Here is a 21,213-nt window from a genome sequence, read left to right on the forward strand (position 1 = left end):
GACCAATCACATTCACTTTATTCACTCGTGTAAAGTCAAGCACCACTTGGGAGGATTCGGAAATGCAACGTTTGGAACAGCTGTTTCCTTATGACTTTAAAAGACAACTTTATATTGAAGTATAAGAAATTCATTGAAATAATATTGCATCGAAAAATTTGAACAATTAAATAACAATAAACAGTAAAGAAAAGTAATTACACATTTAATTGTAATCTTGGAAAACTTCATCTGGAATGCAATCTGAACTTTGCTCGTGGAATGTCTCAAAAAGCTTTTACTCACAGACGCCCTCTGCCTCGCGGCGCTCGCTGTCACTCCCACTCCCACCCTGCAGTCCTGTATCTTCCACTTTGTGGACCACAATAAGCTTTTCTTATGCTGTCCACGTGCCATCTTCTGACATTGCACTGTAACTCCCTGTTTCATTATTGCCTGACGTTTATTTGATGACTCCGCTGCGTTGACCAGCATCGTTTTTAAAATGGCCTCCAAACTCTGCCTCAAATGTTTGCAAACTTGTCTGACTTTTGATCCACTCCGTTCTGCGCAGCAACTCTCCATCTGCTGCATCCTTGTCACTTTATCTCTGTTGAGATAGAAAGATGACCCCAGCCACAGCAAAGTCACTGGCTTTACAAAAACCTGGCCACCTCTGCTGTAGCCACACCAAACAAATGTGAGCCTGTATAATTGGTTAGACCCCAATTATAAGACAACCCCACATTTTCACATCGTTTGTCTTGTCTTATATTCAAGCCAATATGGTAATTAGTTAGTAAGTCTAATATGGACTAATATAGACTTTTAAGGCTATTTGGGTCCCGCTAAGTCAGTAGACTGGGCTTTAACGGTTGACTCCCATCTCACATATGAACCATCGTTCCGCTTGATGAAAACCAAACGATAATAATCTCGGCTCATATGGTGCAGAGGTTCTGGACAGAACTTATAGGCTTTCACCTGCTGATTGGGGTAGAAGGATGAAGGAGCTGATAGTTTGTCATTCTATGGCTAATTTCTATAAGGTAGAGGTCACATCCAACATATTTGGTATTTCCTTGTATCTTTAAAACAGAATCTAAATCCCTACTATACTGGATCTGGGCTGCTGTTGTCTCCATTGACAGTTTACTTCCTGCCCTCCATCTAAAATCGCGTGACTTAAAACACCCTTTTGATGCAGCAGCACTGTAGATTCTGACCGTCCTGCAGTGCCTCGCAGTGAAGCAACAGCTCAAACATGAAGGGAAAAAGTAAATTTCGCTTCCTAACAAACACAAACAGGGATATATCATCAATTAATTTGAATGAATAGAAATTAAACGAATTAAAATGCTGTTTTCTTGGTAATAATCTGATTTTAGTCTTCACCTCTTTCTTTCTGTTTTTATAAAAAAAATAACAATCAGTCAACTAATCTATTAATAATATTTTTCTTTTCTTTCACTGTAGTGACAAAGAATAGCATTGGTATCACTAGTATCAGTAAGGACCTTTTCTCAAACATCTATCACCTCTGCAGCGTTAGCTCCCTGCTTCAGTAAACACCATCATTCATACTGTATATCCACGGCTAATGGAGTCTTATCCTACTCAAAATCAAAATTTTTTCCACTTTTTCACACTAGATCTTTGACTTTTCTTTATTTTCACACTATGGTGGGAGATGCTCACAGCTTAGCCCATCGCTTTCTTCTTTACCCATTGAACACATGCGCAGTATCATACCTCTCTGTTCTTGTAAATATACACAGAAGGGTTTCATTCATTGATAAGTTAAGCAAAAAAAAAGGGTACAACAAAAAAACTACAAAAGAAAGCCTTTTGTATGTAACCGAAGTGAGCTACAGGTGTATACATTTAAAAATGTCTAACATGACTATGCCCCTTTTTAATTTTAATTCAGAACTCTGCTTCCTTCTTGTACAAGAATTTAAAAAACTACGTCTACTTTTTTTGCTCCACTTAACAGCCAGGCAGTTATATAAAACTGGATATGAGAGGATCTAAACACTGCATGTTTTTCTTAGTTTATGCTTTGTAAACGTCCACATTTTTATTATTCACCGTAGCATCTTTTCAAATCGCACCATCCTAGGATTTTATAGAGATATTCCCTAATAGTCCAAAGTGACCAACCAAGCTGTTAGTGTGAAGCTGGCCTTTCTGCAGACAGAACTTTCCTCATTCAAGCTCTGGATTCATTCTGCAGAGTTCCTGCTGTCCCTCCCTTCACCTCATGTTTTCTTTTCTCTTGTCCAGTGGAGTCTGCAGCGCTCTGGGAGGAGAGCATAGACTCCTCCAGTCGAGGTTTGTTCTCAGCCCTCAAACGGCCAGCATGACGCAACAGCTTTTTCACTATGGGGTCCTTAAACATGATGCTCTGAACATGTAAACCATGTTTGAACATTTTTAGTTGTTGAACACTAATTAGGCAAGAAGGTTTTTCTGCATGTAGTTTGCATGTCTCCCTCATGCATGGTTCCCCTGGTGCCCCTCCCACAGTAGCGTGCATGGTTTTATTCTGTTCAGGGCGAACCCCGCCTCTCCCCTGATGACCTCTGGAGACAGGCACTGGCCCAAAGCAGGCACACATCACTAACTACTAATCTCAGCTTTCTTCTCATTCTAACTTGTGCAGTGGGGTGAATTTTGACTGTGAGAGCCCAGCATGAAGAAACATCTGCATGTTTTATAGCTCTACAGGCTGTTTAAGCCCCCTCTCATTTAAAACAGCTCTGATTTATCTGTTTGCTCCACAGATCCCAGCCAAAGTGCCGCCGCTGCAGGGAAGCAGGCCTCAGGGGCTCGAAGGATGATTGCCATTTTTGACTATGATCCCAGAGAGAGCTCCCCCAACACTGATATAGAGGTCTGACCCCACACCTGACCTTTTATTTTAGCTTTTTACTTGCTCTATCTGCTATATGTATCAAATATTCTTTTCTGATTTAACTCTGTTCAGGCGGAGCTGACTTTCAGCGCAGGAGACATCATTCACGTCCTTGGGGACATGGACGAAGATGGTTTCTTCTACGTGAGTTTCAAATTGAGGAAGTTTGTCAATCCTTCAACCTTAGATCTTCTACAACTTTCTAAATATTTCTAGAAAATGCAAAAGGAAGGAAGTTAAACAACATCTACAATGATTGGCCTGCATTTGTGCAAAACAATCCCTAATAGTTCAAACCCTCATCGTAGCAGCATCTTAAAACATCTTATATTTAATCATAAATTACAAGTTTTAAAATAAAAGGCCTCTTTGAATAAGATGCTTATTACTTTATTGCATGTACATTTCTTTAGTTAATTGTTTCTACCTGAGAAATAAACATTGTCGACTTTTGTTTGTTTATTTTATCTAATAGTTCAGGCCGAAGGATGTGGGATTAGGATTTTATGTGTCAGGCAAAACCAAAGGATCGCAAAATTATAATTAAGAAGAATCATTTGTGGCTTATTTATTCAGAAAACTGAATTAAAATCAAATTAAATTAACTGCCTTTAAAAGTCATCTGATAGGTGAAATAGACTTTACTGGAGAAGAAATGAAATCTGCTCATTTCTATGGTGTGAAATAATTTGAGGAAAACAGCATCATAAAGAGCAGAATTCAGCAGACAAGTCATGTAGAAAGACTTGTAGAAAGTTAAAAGGATTAGATTCTAATCCATGGCCTAAAAACAATGAGGGAAGTGCAACTACAAACCAACATGTACCCCTGGGGGACACTGGAGGAGCTGCAGAGAACACTAGCTCAGGTGGCCTTGATAAGACGAAGGGAAAGAAACACATAAAGTATCCATCTTGGAAACCAGCAAACAACTTGAGCAAATTACCTAGTCAAATAAGATTTATATAAAACCTTTTGGTTCAAAATGCTAAGTGACAGAAAAATAAGACTAAATCATCTTTAAAAGAAAAAAAAAATATATATATATATATATATATATATATATATATATATATATATACATACCTGCTAGTGTAAAGCAGAGTGGGTAAAGCATCTTCATGTGGTGGAAATGCTTTTCATTAGAGCTAACATATATTTTGCAAATCGATTAATCTGTCAGTTATTTTTCTTGATTAATCAATTAATAATTAGATAATAAAAGGTTCTTTAAAGGAGAGTTTTTACAAAATTAAACTAGGTCAAACTAAAATTTCCCACTTGAAGAGTTCTGGATAAAGCATATTGACAGACAAAAACATTTTTTTATCTTAAATGCAAAATGTTAAATATTTTTTTCACAATTATGATATAATCACTGCTCTAAGTGTGTCGCTCTGTCAACTAAAGGCATATTTTATAGTCTCTATACTCCAGTTAACGATTAATCGATTACTAAATTAGTTGACAATTTTTTTCAATGATCACTTAATCACGATTAATCCGATTAATTGTGTCAGCCCTACTTTTCATCAGCATGGAAACTGTTCACCTTTCCTCCTACCTCACCTTTCTGCGCTCTGTCATTAAAGCCGATTTTAGCTGCAAGAAGATTAAAAGGTTTGAGGGGTGTGAATACTTTTGAAAAGCACTGCAGAGGATGAGAACATGTGTAGTTAAATCTGTGTGTAAAGCATCTATAGAATTCAAAACAAGCAGTTGACAAACATGAGGCCATGAGACAGAGGCTGAGATGCTGCTGCTACCAAAGAGCCTGAGTTCATTGTGTGATAATAAAGAAATGAACCATATAGAGATTCAGATCCAGCCCTTCTAGAGAATATTTCTCATCCCTCTTTCAGGGAGAGCTGAACGGACACAGAGGCTTGGTTCCCTCCAACTTCCTACAAGCCTTCCCTGATGAACCAGAACCAGCCAGTGTCCAGAACCCGGCCCCAGAACTCAGGAAAGAATCCCAGGTAACTCAGTCCGTCTGTCCATCGACAGCTCGCATGTTGCTAACCACCTGATTTGTGTTGCTAGAATCCACAAGTTCTTCTGATTCTGCATTCTCTCATTGCATGATGGCTGTTTGTTCCTGTTTTCTCTAACTCTGCCTGTTGCATCTCTTTGTTCGACATGTTTTCCTGCATGCAGAAGCAAAAACGATCTGTACACTTTGAGACTTGATCGTAAGTGTTTTGGACTAACAGAACCATTGAATCCCACTCCTGTGCTGTTAAGAACCTCTTTTATAGTTCCGCCTTCCCTCCTCCAGCACATGTTAGCCTTGCTTATTCAAACACACATAAATAAAAGCTTCCCCTTTTTGTAAATACTCATTCTTTACAATATAAATCTATACTAAAGCTTGGCTTTACCTCTTGTAGAATAGTTGCACATCCTCTTCAGAACAAGACTTGGATCCCACAGCAGCAGAAGAGGCTTCACGCCCCCCAGCTGACCCCTTTAGTCCAGACATGACCCAACAAACAGGCCGTCTACCCCAGCTAGAAGCCACCGCTTGTCCAGCCCCCGTCCTGGACACTGCTCCAGATCCAGCCGCAGGGCAGGTCTGCTGCTCTCCTTCAGACAGCACGGCATCCTCAGAGTCCACTCTTCAGCCCAAGAAGAAGAAGAGCTTTTTCTCCAAAGGCAAGAAACTGTTAAAAAAACTGGGATCCAGCAAGAAAGAATAAGACTCTGGACACTCACATCGCGTTTTAAGCACTTTTTCTGTCTGTACCGTTGGTCTCATTTGGTAACCGATACTGTTTGCAGTGAGCTGATGCTTTAAACATCAGGAACTAAACATTTGCCTTAGACCAGCTGTAAACTTGGACTTAGACACGCAGCATGCATCACCGCATGTGGAACCACGCAAACTCGCTGATGTTACTCTAAATTTCCTCTGCGTCGTCAGACCGCGTTAAAAACATGGCAATAATTAAAGGAAATGCAAGAACTATTTACTTATTTAATGCTGAGCAGTGTTGATTAGGAGGCCGGACGTTACCCAGACTCACACGGCCGAGTCAACGTTAGCTTTAACGCTCATACGCGTGTGCCACCTTATTTATTCATCTACAGCCATCAGACAGAAACAGCACTTCTTTCTTTCTCCTTCTGTCTGGCTGTTAAAAAATGCACTATCCATCCTGTAGGGATGTCTTTATGTTATATCCCCAGGTGTTTTTTTCATAAGAAGTCATATTTATTTGTGTATGTATGAAGTAGCATCAGATGTTAGCTGGTTAGCTTGGAACCGTTGGTCCTGATCGGTGTTTTTAAACCTCAAACCACTGTGTTTTGGAGCCGAAGCGAGGCAAATAAAATCCATTAGCGGTCTGTGTGAGTTAATTACAGGCACAGATGTGAAAGTCTTTAAATACATTTAGATTTTGTTGTAGCGACGCTTTCTTCACACTAAAAACGTGAAAAAAATCTAACTTTTAGCTAAAAAGAGACAGAAGTTTGGTCCTTCCTCATAAATCCTCCACAGTCACTCATCTTAACACACTTTAAGGGTGTGGAAGGTTTATTTTGCGCCATTTTTCTGTCATTTTTCCAATATAATGACGGATTTGGTCATTGCTATGAACCCAGTTAGCTCTATAGCCGCCAGCATTCCCTATATGGACCAGGAAGGGGTTGATTTACCTCATAATAGGCTAACAGCAAACTCATCCTCATTTTAAGCAGACTGAGCCCTCCTCACCCCTCTTTACTAACACAAACCCGAGCTTTTCTCATGCCTCCCACCTTTAATCTGCTCACAGATGCTCGCCCACTCATCAGCTTAGAAACTACAGGCCCGTTCATTGATTTGATTCAGGTTGGTTCTTCCGGAAACCAAAGGAAAGAACCTGATTAGAGCGACAGAGAGCAGTTTGCCGGGCGCTGTGGCTTGACTCTGGTTTGATGGTTTGAATGTAGCGTTTAACAGGAGCATCACTTCCTGCGTTCGAGCAGAGCGTCTGCACTGAATGATACTCTCCCCTATGTCTTCTCTTTCACCTCCATATTAGGAGTAAAGTGAACTCTGTGTTACAACATATATGTTCACTATTAGCATACGCAGCGTAGTTAGGATTTCTGTCAACTCATTTTCACCAGAACCATAGTGAAGTGTTTAGAAATGCTGACTAGCTTTGACTTTAGTTCTACATAACGCTCTGTTAGAGGATTAGGACCAAGCTTTGTTGTTTATAACGTTGCTTATTGATTAAAGCGGAGCTGCAGTAGGCGTTCGGTTTGGTTGCAGACGTGTGGAGCGGGCCCTCTTTCACCAGTTTCCCTGTCTCCGTCTGTGCTGCCCTCAGGCAGCTCCTCAGGTTTTCATCTGTAGTGTTTTTAGGCACATGTTAGATCTAGTCATCACAAAGCTGCAGAATATGCCAAAATGTTAGGTGCTTTGCTTTTTACCACAGTTATGAGAGACCTAATATTCCCAGCAGTGATGGGAAGTGGGAGGGATTTCACCAGGATGGGTTAGGGTTCCTTAATTATTTTTTATTTTTTTGCAATATTTCAGTTAATTTATAAAGGGAGCACGAAAATGCCAAGAATGAAACAAGAGGACGGTTTGTCAAAGACACTTTAGATGAGGAGTCGGCGGGATAGATGCAAGCCAGAGGCAGTACTGTAAGCTTTCTTTTCTTGTGTTTCTTTTTTTCTCTACTTTGTGTTTTAACAAAGGGTGGATGCTCCAAAGTTGGTGAAATGTTCAGCAGATGGTTGTAATGTATTCGACGGCCTTTAATGCACCAGTCTAGACCTCTTATCTGCTGCGTAGCAACACGAGGGGCTCCTCCGCTCAGTGGCTCGGACTTAGACCCATGTAGATAGTTTTAGCTCAGATGATCATATCTAGCCTTACAAGAAGACCTTGTTTAGTCTTAATATGTTGTTTACAGGACGTTTGCATGCATGTTCTACCCATGTTCGCCTTATTTACGTTGCTGTCACATCTCAGCTGGCTAGGCAGGATCGAAGCCGCAGCGGGAGAGAAGCTGTGTGTATATACGGTTATATTTTCACAGAAAATCTTTCTGTGTCTTTCCTCATCTACATTCATTGTTAAAAAAAATACTGATGAACCTTTTTATATATGATTATTCTTTTATTGCCCTTTCTGAAAGCTCATCTGTATATATTTTGACAATATTTTATTTTGCTGTTTGTTTTGCATGTCCGAGCCGCGTTGTTGTTGGAGGACTGTAGTTCACACAGATATTCTTGACTTGAAAATGTGGTGAATTCTTTCAATATTTTTTTTTTTTACTGAAATAAAATATGTATATTTTCACAGAAAAAAGGTGAAGCTGGTCTTACTTGGAAAAAAAAAGAAAAAACAGAAGATAAAAGGATTGTTTTCTAATGCATCTTTATTATTTCACAGCATACAGATGATCATAAAAGCTTTGCTGTGCACGTATTTCCCAGCAGGTGATGGTAAAGTGGAGAAAGAGGAGCCGGCTCTGCTCGGCGCCACACTCTGCCCATGTGAACCGACTGTTGCAACACTCTGGGTAACGTGTGGCCCCGCGAGACAAAGCAGCTTCCTCTTTTCTCTCTCCGACTTCCTGCGATGGACGCCCTGCCGGGCTCCTCTCGGCTCCCTGAAGCAAACAGTACACTCATCCATAAAGTAGGAAACACTACACTGTGGCGAGGAGTTTAGTAGTGCTTTCTACTTTATGGATGACTGCACTGTACATCCAGCGTTCCTCTGCGGTCTTCCTTCTTCTTCTGCACCTGTTTGGGTTCCTGCAGCTGCACCAACCCCCATCCTCTGATGTCTGTCAGCCCGAAAAACCTCACGTCTCAACTGCTTCTATGCAAAACCAGAAAACGTTCACTTCCTGGTTTGTCATGAAACATCGGTATGCATGGCCTACTTCGAATGCAAATCAATGATTCGCTAACATGTCAAACCCCAGAGCAGACAAAGAAAATGACCAAAATCAGCCTGAGGACCCCACCCTTCCATTTCTTTTTTTTTTTTTTAAGCTTTAGAGCAGTTTTAAAGCCGACTAGCAGCGGAAGCGCTAACCCTAAGGAAGCCATTTTGTAAGACATGAGTAAGCTTTTCTGTCTGCTTCGTGGTTCGCTCAGAAGTTAGTCGAAGCAGGGTTACAAATTTAGCTATCTACAGATACCATGACGATACGTTTACAAATTCATTAAAGAAAACATTTTTGGTTTAAAATGCTTAACATAAACAGTAAATAAGCTTTAAAAATAAACAGCAAAAGACAAAAAATATATACAAAAGGTTCGAGAAGTAACAAAGCAAAAAAAAAAAAACTTCTATCACCTCGATAGAAATAATCTTGATTGAATTGATGAATAAAAAGGCGTCATCTTCCCCTCATACTTTACCTCAACCTTTTTTCTATCGATTGCCTAGTCAAAGCGACGATCCCCCCCCCCCACCGGCCTTGCAGGTGTCTTCTGTCCGTCCAAGGAGTGAGTGAAGAAGAAGAAGAAGCTCCCTCCTTTTGAAGCCTCCTCAGCCACGTGACGCCACCCACAGGAAGAGGTTTAACAGTCACAGGCTGCTCTTCCGGCCCTCTCTTTGCCTCTCTGCAGACACTGCTCTTTTTCCCCCCCTTTTTATAAAAAAAAAAAAAACACTTTACATTTTATTACAAAAAAGAAAAATCTTAAATCTAATGATGAGCACGCTTTAATTGGTTCTTAAGTCGCCTCAGGCTGGTCGCTCAGGTCACACCAGAACATTCTGACATGTTTGAAAAAAGGCGATTGCAACACAGCTTTGTTCTCACAGGTGGACCGGACACTTTCACCAATTTAGGTCAACATTAAAAAGGTTTAAGATTTAATGCTCTGTGCTGCATGTAATGAATATTAGCTGTTCTTTATTGGGAGAAGGGGGGGTGCAGCAGTCAGACTATGGTGCAGTTGGTGTTGGTGGAGCATTTCCTGTGAGATGATAATCTAACCCTCCTTCACTCCCTTTATTGTCTTTGTTCTGAAGCTGTTTGTTATTTTAAAAGTCATTTAGATTGAATATCTTCCTTTACCTGGAAGAATACATTAAATTCATCTGGTTAGTCCAAATGTTTAGGTCCTTTTGCCGATGAAGCAATCTTCGAACATAGTGTGCTGCTTATCATATAGATTAACATTCTGGTTGTCTGCAGCGAAACACCACAGGTTTCAATTCCCCCCCCAGTACTGCTCGTTCTTTAACCTGGAAGTGGGTGTTTGAGTCATGCAGCCCGTACCCTACCAGGTAGGGATATAATCTGGGTAAGTATCAGATGGATGCCTCCATAAAGATAAACCAAACTTTAAACAAAAAAGGTTGTTCCTTTTGTTTAAAGTTATTTTATTGAGTTCTATCCCATTTGGACGTCACTGCCAGTCAGCTGGCTGAACAAAAAAGGTTTCCACCTCTCTTGCAGGAAAGTCTTTTGCTCTTTGGAAATACTTCTGGTTGCATTAAAGAGTGTAGAAACAGGAGCTGCTGGTTTAAAACTACAGCTTTCAAGCAGAATGTCTGTTAAGCAGCCAGCTGCTAGGATGAATTTAGCAATGACTGACCTAATAACCATTTGATTGCACCTTCTGATACTTTTATTTCTTGCTGAAAAGCAGAAAATGTTTTTCAAAAGCTTCACTTAATGATGCAGATTTATAGTCCATGTTGTGCGAAAATCCAAATAGAAATAATTCTATAATTATGTTATGAACATGTTTTATTGCTAAGCATGAATAGAAATTATTTTTTTTTACTTTTCTTTGCTCTTCTTGCATAATTTTCTTTTAAGGAACATCGTCTGTAACCATTTCAAACCTACATTAGGCAAACCGAGCAGCACATGTGTTAAGCAGCTGCCTGACCACCTAATATCAGTTTCCTGTTCTCCATGAAGCACCTTTGCTTAAAAAAATAGTTGTTGAATTTAATCAGGATTTTCTCTAAAGTCTATTGACATAAACAAAGCAAGAAACAACTTCTACATTAACTTTCCAACTTATCATTTATTTTAGAAGTAATGTTTTCTTTCCAGTTTTCATTAAAACATGTTACTAACTCCTAAAATATGACAACCTTTTTGAAAGACCTGGATTTTTATTACGTATTAAACTGCAACAGTAAGTAGTTTATAGAGAGAACTCATTTTCAGCTTATCAATTAAATATCCCTGAACAGTTTTATAGGGCAATGCATTTATTTAGGTCTTTTTCTAGTTTTGAATATCTATAACGGTTACCTTAGAACATTTTTAGTAGTGTTAAATATTGCTGCAGAATCTCTGTGTCTTTATAATAAGCTTTTTTTATATATTCTCCTGCCAAATCTTTCATATCTCTTTATCTACCGATCATATAAAAGACTTTTAATATGAAGATAAAGCATAAAAACATGATAACATCTGTTATTTGAGTTATTTGAGTTTTAAGGAAACAAAATTCATGACTGCAGGGTTATGGTTAAATTCCCTTTTATGTTTTAATAACCTGTTGTAATGTTAAAGCCATCAGAATAAAAGATTACTACACGTTTAGATATAAAAGGCATATAGTTGTAATAAAAAGGCCAAATAAAAATATCTAGACTTAAATGGTCTTAAGTGTAAATACTTATACTGATGTAGGTCTGTGCTAAATGCTAAGAAAATACGGGATGAATAGATTAACTTATCTAGTGATTGTTAAAAAAAAACTGTCATAAAAACTGAAGTACTTATTGTTTAATATTTCTTTTGCAAAAAATAAAAAAAAAGAGTAAAATTTTCTATTAGCAGAATGCTAAGGCTAACTTGAGTTAGCTGGTAGCATCCGCTAAAGCTAACAATAGAAAACCTTTTTTGTTTTGTTTTTATGAGGTGGACAGAAAGATGTATTATAGTAGTTTATTTAACCTAAAAGGGCTTATTTGATGAAATAAAAAAAACAAAACAATTAAATAATTAAAAGGAACAGCTAAACTCAAAATGTCCTGATAAAAGCTAATTAGCTTTTTTTCCAGTGTCAAAGTGACAATTAAAAAACAGGTTTATCATAAAAAAAATATAAAGTGAATATCATAGTTTGATCTTTATAAAATATATGGTACAGGTTTTGACCCTTTTCTTTACAATTAGGCGCATATAATTTAAATCTTTTATGTATTTAATTAGACTAGCCCACAATAGTGAGTCATTGTGAAGTAGAAGTGAAAGGATAATTTGATTTTACTTTTATCTTTAAAATAAGACTTGAAAAAAGTGTGGGACGTGTTGTTTTCTGTTCAACTCCTTTTTACTGTTAAACCCCCTCGCTGAAGTCTAACAAGACTTTATCAATGTGGCCAACTTTTCTGGAGCTTTATGTCAAAGGCTGACATCTCTGAATAAATTCAAATTCACTTCCTTCAGGAGTCAACTAATGAGTAAGAGGTCTCTTACATTTAATGTTATCTTTGTATAAATTCTTCTTTTCTGTAAAGAATGGGATAGAGAATGCTGGTGAACAAACAGCATGAAAAAGAGGAAGTGATCCTCCTAAACATCCACCTGCTGCTTGAACCACATTTAAAACTGGTTCCAATACACTTTCCACATTTACAGAACTTTTAAATAACTTTCTGTTGGTTTTCCACATAAATATTACCATTTTAAAAAATGGTAGTTATGAGACTCTGACAAAATATGGAAACTTTAAGACTATATATCTATGTAACACATTATAAATCTAATGTTTGTGGCTCAGAACCAATGTGATAAAATAACACTGGTCCTCATGTGTTGCCTGTCCTCCATAGATTTAGCCTTTACACTGCAAAAACGATCTAGAAATAAGTTAAAAAAAAAAAATCTTAAATTAAGTGTATTTAGCCTTAATTCGAGTACAGTAGGTAAATGAAATAGTTTGCCAATGAAATGAGTATTTCCACTCAGAAAATAAGATAACTAGATAAAATGCACTTGAAATAAGTCAATGCAATTGTGTTTTCTTATTTTAAGCATAAATTGTCTTGCTCCATTGGCAAAATGTCTCTTTTACCTCCTCAATCCAAGAACAAATGCACTGACTTATCTAGATTTCGATTTTTTTTTTCCAGTGTAGGAAGACATCCCAGCTCCTTGTGTGACCAGTGGAGCAATGCTTTCCCAACACGATGCTGCCTCTCCTGATAGACCTTATCTGGGCTGTCAGCCACTTCCACTCCCTGCTCCCAACCCCCATGAAGCTGCTGTTGGGTGTCGACACCACCGAACCACCCTGGCCTCTCCTGGACCGAGCAGCTTCAGTAACTCAGCTCACAAAATATATATATATAGTGTTGGTGACGTTTACCAATTTCTCCTTTTAAGATCTGTTAATAACAGCTTTAATTGCAGTTACATGAGCTCATGGTTTTAGTAGAAGTGTATCTAACTGATTTTTGTTTATTTTAGTTTCTTTCAGGTCAGCTTTTAGTTCCAATTTCCCAACTTTCTTTTTGGGTGTAAATGGCACATATAAGGGGTGACAGAGAGGCTAGTTAACTACACATATCTTTAACATCGCCCAAAAAAATGGATGAGTAGTGGAGGGAAAAAAGCTGCATCATAAAGGATTTAATTAGATGCTATCTACAAGCCAGCTGTTGCTCAGGGATAATGTCAGAAAAAATGCTAAAAATTAGATGGATTCTGCAAAAGTTTCCTTTTTTTAACTTTTAAAATTCAGTTATAATTATGATTTTTTTTTTTTTATATTAAGGTGATAGCTTCAGTTGCGGGTTAGATGGGATTTTAGTTTTCATCTAATAAATATGATTTTATGTTATTTTGGACCCAGTTAGAAAAACAAACTCTTAATTTGCTACAGCTGAATTTATCCGTTCTGTTTAGGTTCCAGTTCTGATTTGATTAAAACTGGTATTTTTTTTTAATAAGTCAAAAATATGTAATATTTCTGAATTATAAAGGGTCATTGACCTTATATTTAAAAGAAAATCTTTAGTAGATATTCATTTAGCAACTAATTATTTCAGTTTTTGGTTTTAAGTAAATAAAATTAACATTTTCAAACCAGAATTACACATTTTTTAATTGAACATCAGATTTGACATGGAAATATCCCTTCATTCAGTCCAGAACTAACAGCAGCGCTTTGTTTCTGCTGCTCTCTTAATATATTTTAAAATATAAACTATTTGCTTGTTTTTTTTTCTGTTTCATGCTTTTCTGCATTGCTAAAGGTAGCCGGCGATATACCAACATAGACTTATGTACTAGAGAAAATCTTGTATTTGTGATACAGTTTGATAATTGATATAAAAAGGTGCAGTTCATATTAATGAGCACATTATATCTAAATATGCCAGATTGTAGCCATATGCTAATCTCCATCTGTAATCCCTGGACAGGTTGATGTTAACATAACATTTAAAACATGAGACACATGTATAACAAACAGGCCTGACAAAAACAGTATGTTGAAGTTCACTCACAGCAGCAGACAGGATGGAGACAGAAAGGAATAATTACACACTGATATACCGGTACTCAAGAAAGTAAATTTGTTTAAAAACTGCAAATGAAGCAGAATATCGGTTTTATATCTGAGCTTTTGTCTCTGTGGGCTCTTCTCCGCAGTCCTGGTTTGTTTCATATGTTTAGGTAATCTAAAAAAAATTTAAATAACTAGAATCTTGACCCTACAGAACATTCATGAAAGCTACAAAGCTGAAAAATACACACACAAAAATCACAATTGCATCATACATTAAACATTTTACATACCAGACAGATAATAAAGATAAGAAACTGCTTTTAAAGCATGATTTCATTTGTAGACAACTACCAAATCTGCCCCTCTATTAGAGGATCACAAATGAACTGTGATTAGATATATTATTTGGAAAGTTGGATGTAATTCATGAGTTCCCACGCATAGATCTCATTAAAGCTGATTAATCAGCTTTGGGGGAGTGGCGGCCTATTGGTTAGGGCATAGAGCTTGGAATCCAGAGGGCTTGAGTTTGAGCCCCACTCCCACAGACTGCCACTCTGGGTCCCTGAACCCCACACTTCACTTGTTTAGGATTCAGCAGAGGTGTCAAGTAACGAAGTACAAATACTTCCTTACTGTACTTACGTACACTTTTTAGGTATCTATACTTTACTCCATTACTTATTTTTCTACCTACCTCTGACTTCTACTCATTACAGTTTCACACAAGTATCTGTACTTTCTTTTCCTTACATTTTTAAAACAAATGTTACTATTAATTCTTGGCTTTGGTTTAATTCTTATAAATATTTATTTCACATCATCTGCTCCATCCAATGCAGATCATTGGCTCCATCCACATCTAGTGGAAACTGGGGTAACTGGATGAGTCATATAACGCAAACACTCATTGGTTAGCTAAAGGAAATCATCAGAAGCAAACGTGAATTGTCTATGCCATGCTAAAATGACGGATTTAGAAAAAGATGTTGAAAATGTCTAAAAGGTCGGACACAGGCGAGAGCGTATCAGGAGACGGAGACTAACAAGACCTCCCTCATCCTTGGCCCTATCTCAAACAATTTTTCAAAATAGTTAAAAATTGAGCTTTCAATTCATATTGTGGCATCTGGCTGTTTTTTAAAGGTTACTTTATTTTTTGAGCACATACTTTTTCACTTTTATTTGAGTAAAGAGGTCAAGTTGATACTTCAACTTTTACCAGAGTGTTTTTAAACTGCAGTATCTATACTTCTACTTACGTAACAAATGTGCGTACTTTAGACACCACTGGTGACAATGTAATTGCAATAAAGGTGGTAGAATAAAATAACAACCATTACTTGGTCTAAATAGATTCAACAATGGAGGGAGGGGGAATCTAAACAGTAGGGACTCCAGCAAACCCTGGAGAGAGCAAGAAAACCTTCCTATTAGCTGCTGATACCAAAGTCTAAGATTAATTTGACAACTCCTCCAAAAGAACAAAAACAACCCTAAAAAACACTGGAGTAGAGCTTAGTCTAAGTCAGTGTTTATGATTAAGTAAAAACTAACTGTTGGGAAAGTATTCTGTAGACTGATGAAGGAAAAGTGGAACGTTTAGGTGTCTATCTCATCCCGTACTATCAGTCAGACATAGTGGTGGAAGTGTGATGGTGTGGGACTGCTTTGCTACTTCTGATTCAATAATCAATTCTCCTCGAAAAGTATGTCCAGCAATCAAGAACCCTTTTGTAGAGCAGCTGCAGGCCTCCGGATGACTTGAAGAACAATAAAAGGAAGGTTTTGGAGTGGCCTAGTCAAAGTATGGATGTAAATCTGATGGAGAACTATCATATGCTCTACAGGGACTGATCACAGACACCGGATGGCTGCTGCTGTTGCTAAAGAGAAGGCGTTTACTTTTCCACATAGCACCAGCTTACTTTGAATGGTCCTTTTTTTCCCCTCCATAAGTGAAACTATTACTGAAAACAGTTTTTGTATTTTCCCACGTCAACTTCAGGACTTGTCTTTCATTTTGTAGATCTAAAAACAAAATTCAAAACAGTAGAAATCTGTAAGCCTTGGGTGTTAATCTCAATAAGCCAGATATGACTCAGAGAAACAAAAAAGATTTCTGTAGTACTGCAGAACAAAAAAACAGAATCCAGGGTCAAACCAGCGAAGCTTGATTTCCCTGTAAAAGGAATTGAAAGCCTTCAGTACGCTGAGCTGCTCTCGCTTCTCTCGCCGCTTTCTAATCTGCCGAACAGAGGAAGTGTTTGCCTTATGAAACATACACTCATACACATTAGTTTAAGGCTTTATTGATTATCTTTATCCTACATTCAACTTGAGTTCCTTCTTCCTTTTTGCTTTGTTTGATTGTTGTTTGAGACGAAGCCCAGCTTCAGCCCGATCAGATCAATCTGCCCTTTTCTGCTTTCTCAGTCAGACGTCACATCACTGTCAAACCTGGACCCAACACCTCATTTACTGATCTGATACTTTCCGTTTAGCTCTAAAGACCTGATGTATCCAAATAAGGGCAAAAGGCGAAGGCGAGAGGCCTCTCTGGTGTCACTGCCGTGTGTGTGTGCGTGAAAGTGAAGAGCGTGCTCAAACTACATTTTGTGTGGGGGGAGATGCAAAAGGGTGGAGCTGAAAAGCCTTCCTGGCAACGCCTGCGGTCGTCTAAGCCGAGTTCTCGGTTTAGTTTTTAGCTCACGGCTCTCGTGAAATGACTTCAACCACGTGTTGTTTAAAAGCAACCAAGCTTTACCTCCTACTGGGGGGGGGGTGGAGGTGAAAAACAGCACACTTGGAACATGATGGCAAACGGTTGCATGAGTGTGAAGCCATCAGCTCATGTAAGAGCTGAGCTCACAGAGCAACATGGAGGTGTTCAACCTGAGGCTTGTGGTTTCCTCCTCTCAGCTGACAGCAGAAAGGCAGATTTCACATCATTGGAGCCTTTTCTTTTTGACTCTTCCTCTCTAACATGCTGTGACTCTAACCTGTTAATTATTTCCACTCAGTTTCCTCTGGACGTCTTGGTTCTCAGCTTTTAGTTTGGTCTCAGATTCTGCTGCAGGGCCTCACTCTTCAACCCTCCCACTCGTTTTCATTCTACACTTCATTTTATTTCTTAAGCTTATCATTTCAAAACCAGACAATCGCAACAGAGTGATGAATCCTGATTTTTAATCTGGCTTTATGTGTTTAGGGGAAGCTAGTGTTAGCTCAAACACCCTTCGTCTTCATCACCAATATGCAACAAACTGGATTTATTATTTTATTTAGCAGCCATTATCAGTCGTAAACCAAGAAGGACACCACCTGTGTGACACAGAGCTAATTTTTTCAAAATGGCTGACCTTTTCGTTTTAAAGAGACCTTTCATATGAGCTAGATATAATTTTTTTTTTTGTTATGGATCAAAACTAAATCATGTTTCTTTATTCCATTTTTACCAAACATCTTGATAAAAATCTAACACTTCTATGAAGAGTTCAGCTGTTTTTATTTCTCTGAGTGGTGAACTCGATGAATACATCGGCCGAGCAAAGAGGCGGGAAAACAGGCTGTTTAAAAGAAGTCTGACATTTAAATAAAGCTTTTAAAATAAAACTTTACACTTTATCTTACTTTACTTCACAAACTGATGTCATAAAATAAAAGCACCAAAGTTAGACTTGAATAATTGTGGAAGAATCTTTTCACTCCAGCATGTCACTCTTTAGCTCACTGAGTGTTTGGTATATTTAATCTTATAAAAGTAGTATTTAATGTGTAAAAAAAAAAAATTGAATGAACTTAACACAACTTTATTGAATGATGTGTTATTAAGAAAGTAACGACCATTTTATTTTTATACTTTCTGCTGCTCACTGCCAACTTCTGCAACCGATACAGAAAAGAAAAGAGAAAGAAGGACTTGTTTCCTTATTTAACTCAGTTTGCATGTCATCCTCTGTCTCCCTCTCATGTTTAGCATCTAGAAGCCACTTTGGTTCTTTAAGTAAAACAGACGTTTCTGGACAAAAGGGAGATTTTTGGCTGTTATTGCGTGATCAAATATGACCCTTTCACAACTAAACAAAAACACGATTATTAGCTGAGTTTCAACCTGTCGCCATTTTAGATTTTTGTTCAGTCTTTTTGCTTTGAAGTAAAATTCTCTCACTAAACATCCTCAGCTACATGTGCGTGACTCTGATGCTTCAGTTTAATGTGAAATCAGGCAGCCTGCAGGCCTGCAGGATTTAATCAGGGCTTCTTTCTGCCCCATGCAGCAGATAACAATGAGAATAAATAAATTTGAGATGTTGTTCCGTTCAGGCTTTTGTATGTGAAACTATAACCACAGCAGTAACTAAAGCTGAGCTGTGCCTTATGGTTAAACTGGGGCTTTTTTTTGGGTTCATGTTCTGTGAGGGATAATTAAAAAGTCAGTTGAAGGCGCCACCTTATGGCCAGGATGATTAAAAATCTCACAGTTCAACTTTGTCATCAGTTTAATCTGATAAGTTAATTAAATCCCAAAAGTTCCACAAAAATAAACTGAAGACCAATAATGCCACATAAGAATTATTAAAGACTATCTTTAGTTTTTAGTGTATGTCACATAATGAGAAAGTCTAATGAGTTGAGCTTTGGTCCCAGGAGGTTTAATCTATGTAGGATTTTTGCTAAAGAAGCTAACAGTTACCAAAGCTGCATCCAAACACACTGATGGAAAGTTAAGTGGAAGGAAAATCTATAATAGATTAAGTTGATTGTGCAGAGAAGTTTGTTCCAATGTTTGGTGTGGATGGCGAAAAGTTTTTTTTTAAAGTGACAAAAAAAACGGATGCGTTCGTATTGGCTTTAGGCATCACCTTTCTCCTGTTAAGAGTCACAAAGTACAGTGGACATTATGACACAATGCAGACATGCAAGAGGCTGCTATTAAACAAATCTAGACTTCCTGAATGACTCGGCAGGAAAATGAGTTCATCTCCTCCATGCTGCAGTAATTCATGCAAAACAGAGGATCAGATGCTGCACAACATGGTTTCCAGTGATACTTTTTATTTTAAAAGTTTGTTTTATTGTTAAAATGTAATATTCTAATTAGAAATGTAATATTCCTGTTAAATAAGAGACTCCAGCTTTTTTTATATATATATATATATATATATTTTTTTTTTCTTTTAAAGATGATTTAGTCTTATTTTTCTGTCACTTAGCATTTTGAACCAAAAGGTTTTATATAAATCTTATTTGACTAGGTAATTTGCTCAAGTTGTGTGTGTGTGTATGGAAGCACTGTATATCCCCCATACACCTTTTCCTCCTTGTCTATTGTCTGTTGAGCCGATGTGTCAAGTGAATTTCTCCACTGTGAGATCAGTAAGGTCTACCTTATCATGTAAGTTAACATGTATTTGGAGTTATACGATAGAATTGAAATATAAAATGTCTGTTAAATTAATCTTTATCATGAAGTTTCATTTACTGACCTGAGTGACTTTTACCTCCAAATGTAATCATCATATACTTTTAATGCATTTGTTCTTAAATCAGACTAATAATCTGGCTCAGACTTTACTGAATCCTTTAAAAGTCTCTTTTTCCAGTCTTTAATTTATTTCAAATAAAATATTCTGTGAGGTTCTATAATAATGAGACCCAGAATCAGCAGATCTTACTGCTCCACATTAGAGAAAAAAAGAAGTGCAATCAATCATTAGTTAAAATAGGATTTTAAGAGCGAGTAGAAAACCCTATGTTGCTCATGGTAAATTTAACAACAGCTCCAGGAGATAAAATTTAAAGCCATCGCCTGTAATTTATTTATTTTTTTTATGACATGGGGATTTACCAAACTCTGACTAAACATCCTTTAAGCCACCAGTTTCCAGGGCCGCATGGTTTTCATCAATAACCAAACATCTGTAATTCTTTCCTATGACTCTGCTCTTCTGTGTTCAGTCTTTCCTTTAGCTGTGGTTTGTTATTCAGCAACAAATGCTGTGTCATCCTGCAGGCTGTCTCATTTTGCTCCTCATACAGAAAGGAGCTATTTTTAGGAACTGTTTCTGGCACACAGTATCATAAGCAGTACTCTGTTATCCATAACAACAGAAAACAAAGATTGATTACCTGCTACATCTGCTCATCTCTGGCTGCATATAAACTTTCAACAAATAATGCAAAGACTGAACAGCCAATACAGTTATTATAAAACAGACCTTTATTTTAGGTTTTAATCAAAGAAAGAAAAGAAAAAGCAAGCAGCTCCACAGCACTGCAGGTGTGGTTTTGTAGGTGTAATCAGGCAAACATAACGAAAAGAAAACAGGGAAGAACCCGAATTATGTTTTAACTGCTGTGTCTCTGGATTTGTAGATCACTCCTCTGCTTTTCAGCTCTCTCACCACACCTTAGCAGGAGGAAAAAAAGCATTAGGGTCATGAATACAGATGAGTCGATAAAACAAACCTTGCATTGGTTTTAATTACCTGGAGGAAGTCGGCCTGTCACTGACACTGCATATACACCTGGCTTGAAGTTAACTGTCAAGTAACCCCACCCCCCCAAAAAATATGGTATTTTAGCAATTTTTTTTAAAGAATGGAGACATAATTTTCCATTGAAGATTTTATGCCAAAGAATTAATAGAAAATTAGTTCAAATATAAAACAGGTCAGAAACACAAATATTAAAAGAGAGCTACTACAAACACAGCAACTGAAATGAATTCATAATTATTCTATAATGTGAGCATGTCTTTGGTCAAGTTGGGTCATTTAAATAATTTACTGCTTTTCTTTTCCAAACATTGTTGATATTAGGGCTGCAACTAACGATTATTTTGTAAATCAATTAAT

General features: G+C 37.6%; 2 protein-coding genes across 2 annotated transcripts in view; one reads left to right on the forward strand and one right to left on the reverse strand.

Moving 5' to 3' along the window:
* Positions 1-8,183, forward strand: part of bzrap1 (benzodiazepine receptor (peripheral) associated protein 1) — a 97,924-nt gene extending 89,741 nt beyond the window's left edge. Inside the window, exons 29-33 of the mRNA XM_015383670.1 lie at positions 2,266-2,313; positions 2,766-2,875; positions 2,969-3,040; positions 4,759-4,875; positions 5,287-8,183. Of these exons, the coding sequence (XP_015239156.1) occupies positions 2,266-2,313; positions 2,766-2,875; positions 2,969-3,040; positions 4,759-4,875; positions 5,287-5,595 (656 nt within the window). The 3' untranslated portion in view covers positions 5,596-8,183. The remainder of the gene's footprint in view (positions 1-2,265; positions 2,314-2,765; positions 2,876-2,968; positions 3,041-4,758; positions 4,876-5,286) is intronic.
* A 12,377-nt stretch (positions 8,184-20,560) lies between these two features.
* Positions 20,561-21,213, reverse strand: part of supt4h1 (SPT4 homolog, DSIF elongation factor subunit) — a 2,587-nt gene continuing 1,934 nt past the window's right edge. Inside the window, exons 4-5 of the mRNA XM_015383662.1 lie at positions 20,845-20,898; positions 20,561-20,765 (exon numbers count right to left, since the gene is read on the reverse strand). Of these exons, the coding sequence (XP_015239148.1) occupies positions 20,698-20,765; positions 20,845-20,898 (122 nt within the window). The 3' untranslated portion in view covers positions 20,561-20,697. The remainder of the gene's footprint in view (positions 20,766-20,844; positions 20,899-21,213) is intronic.

This window comes from Cyprinodon variegatus, unplaced genomic scaffold (genome assembly GCF_000732505.1).
Source record: "Cyprinodon variegatus isolate N-32 unplaced genomic scaffold, C_variegatus-1.0 Scaffold291, whole genome shotgun sequence".
Lineage (NCBI taxonomy): Eukaryota > Metazoa > Chordata > Actinopteri > Cyprinodontiformes > Cyprinodontidae > Cyprinodon > Cyprinodon variegatus.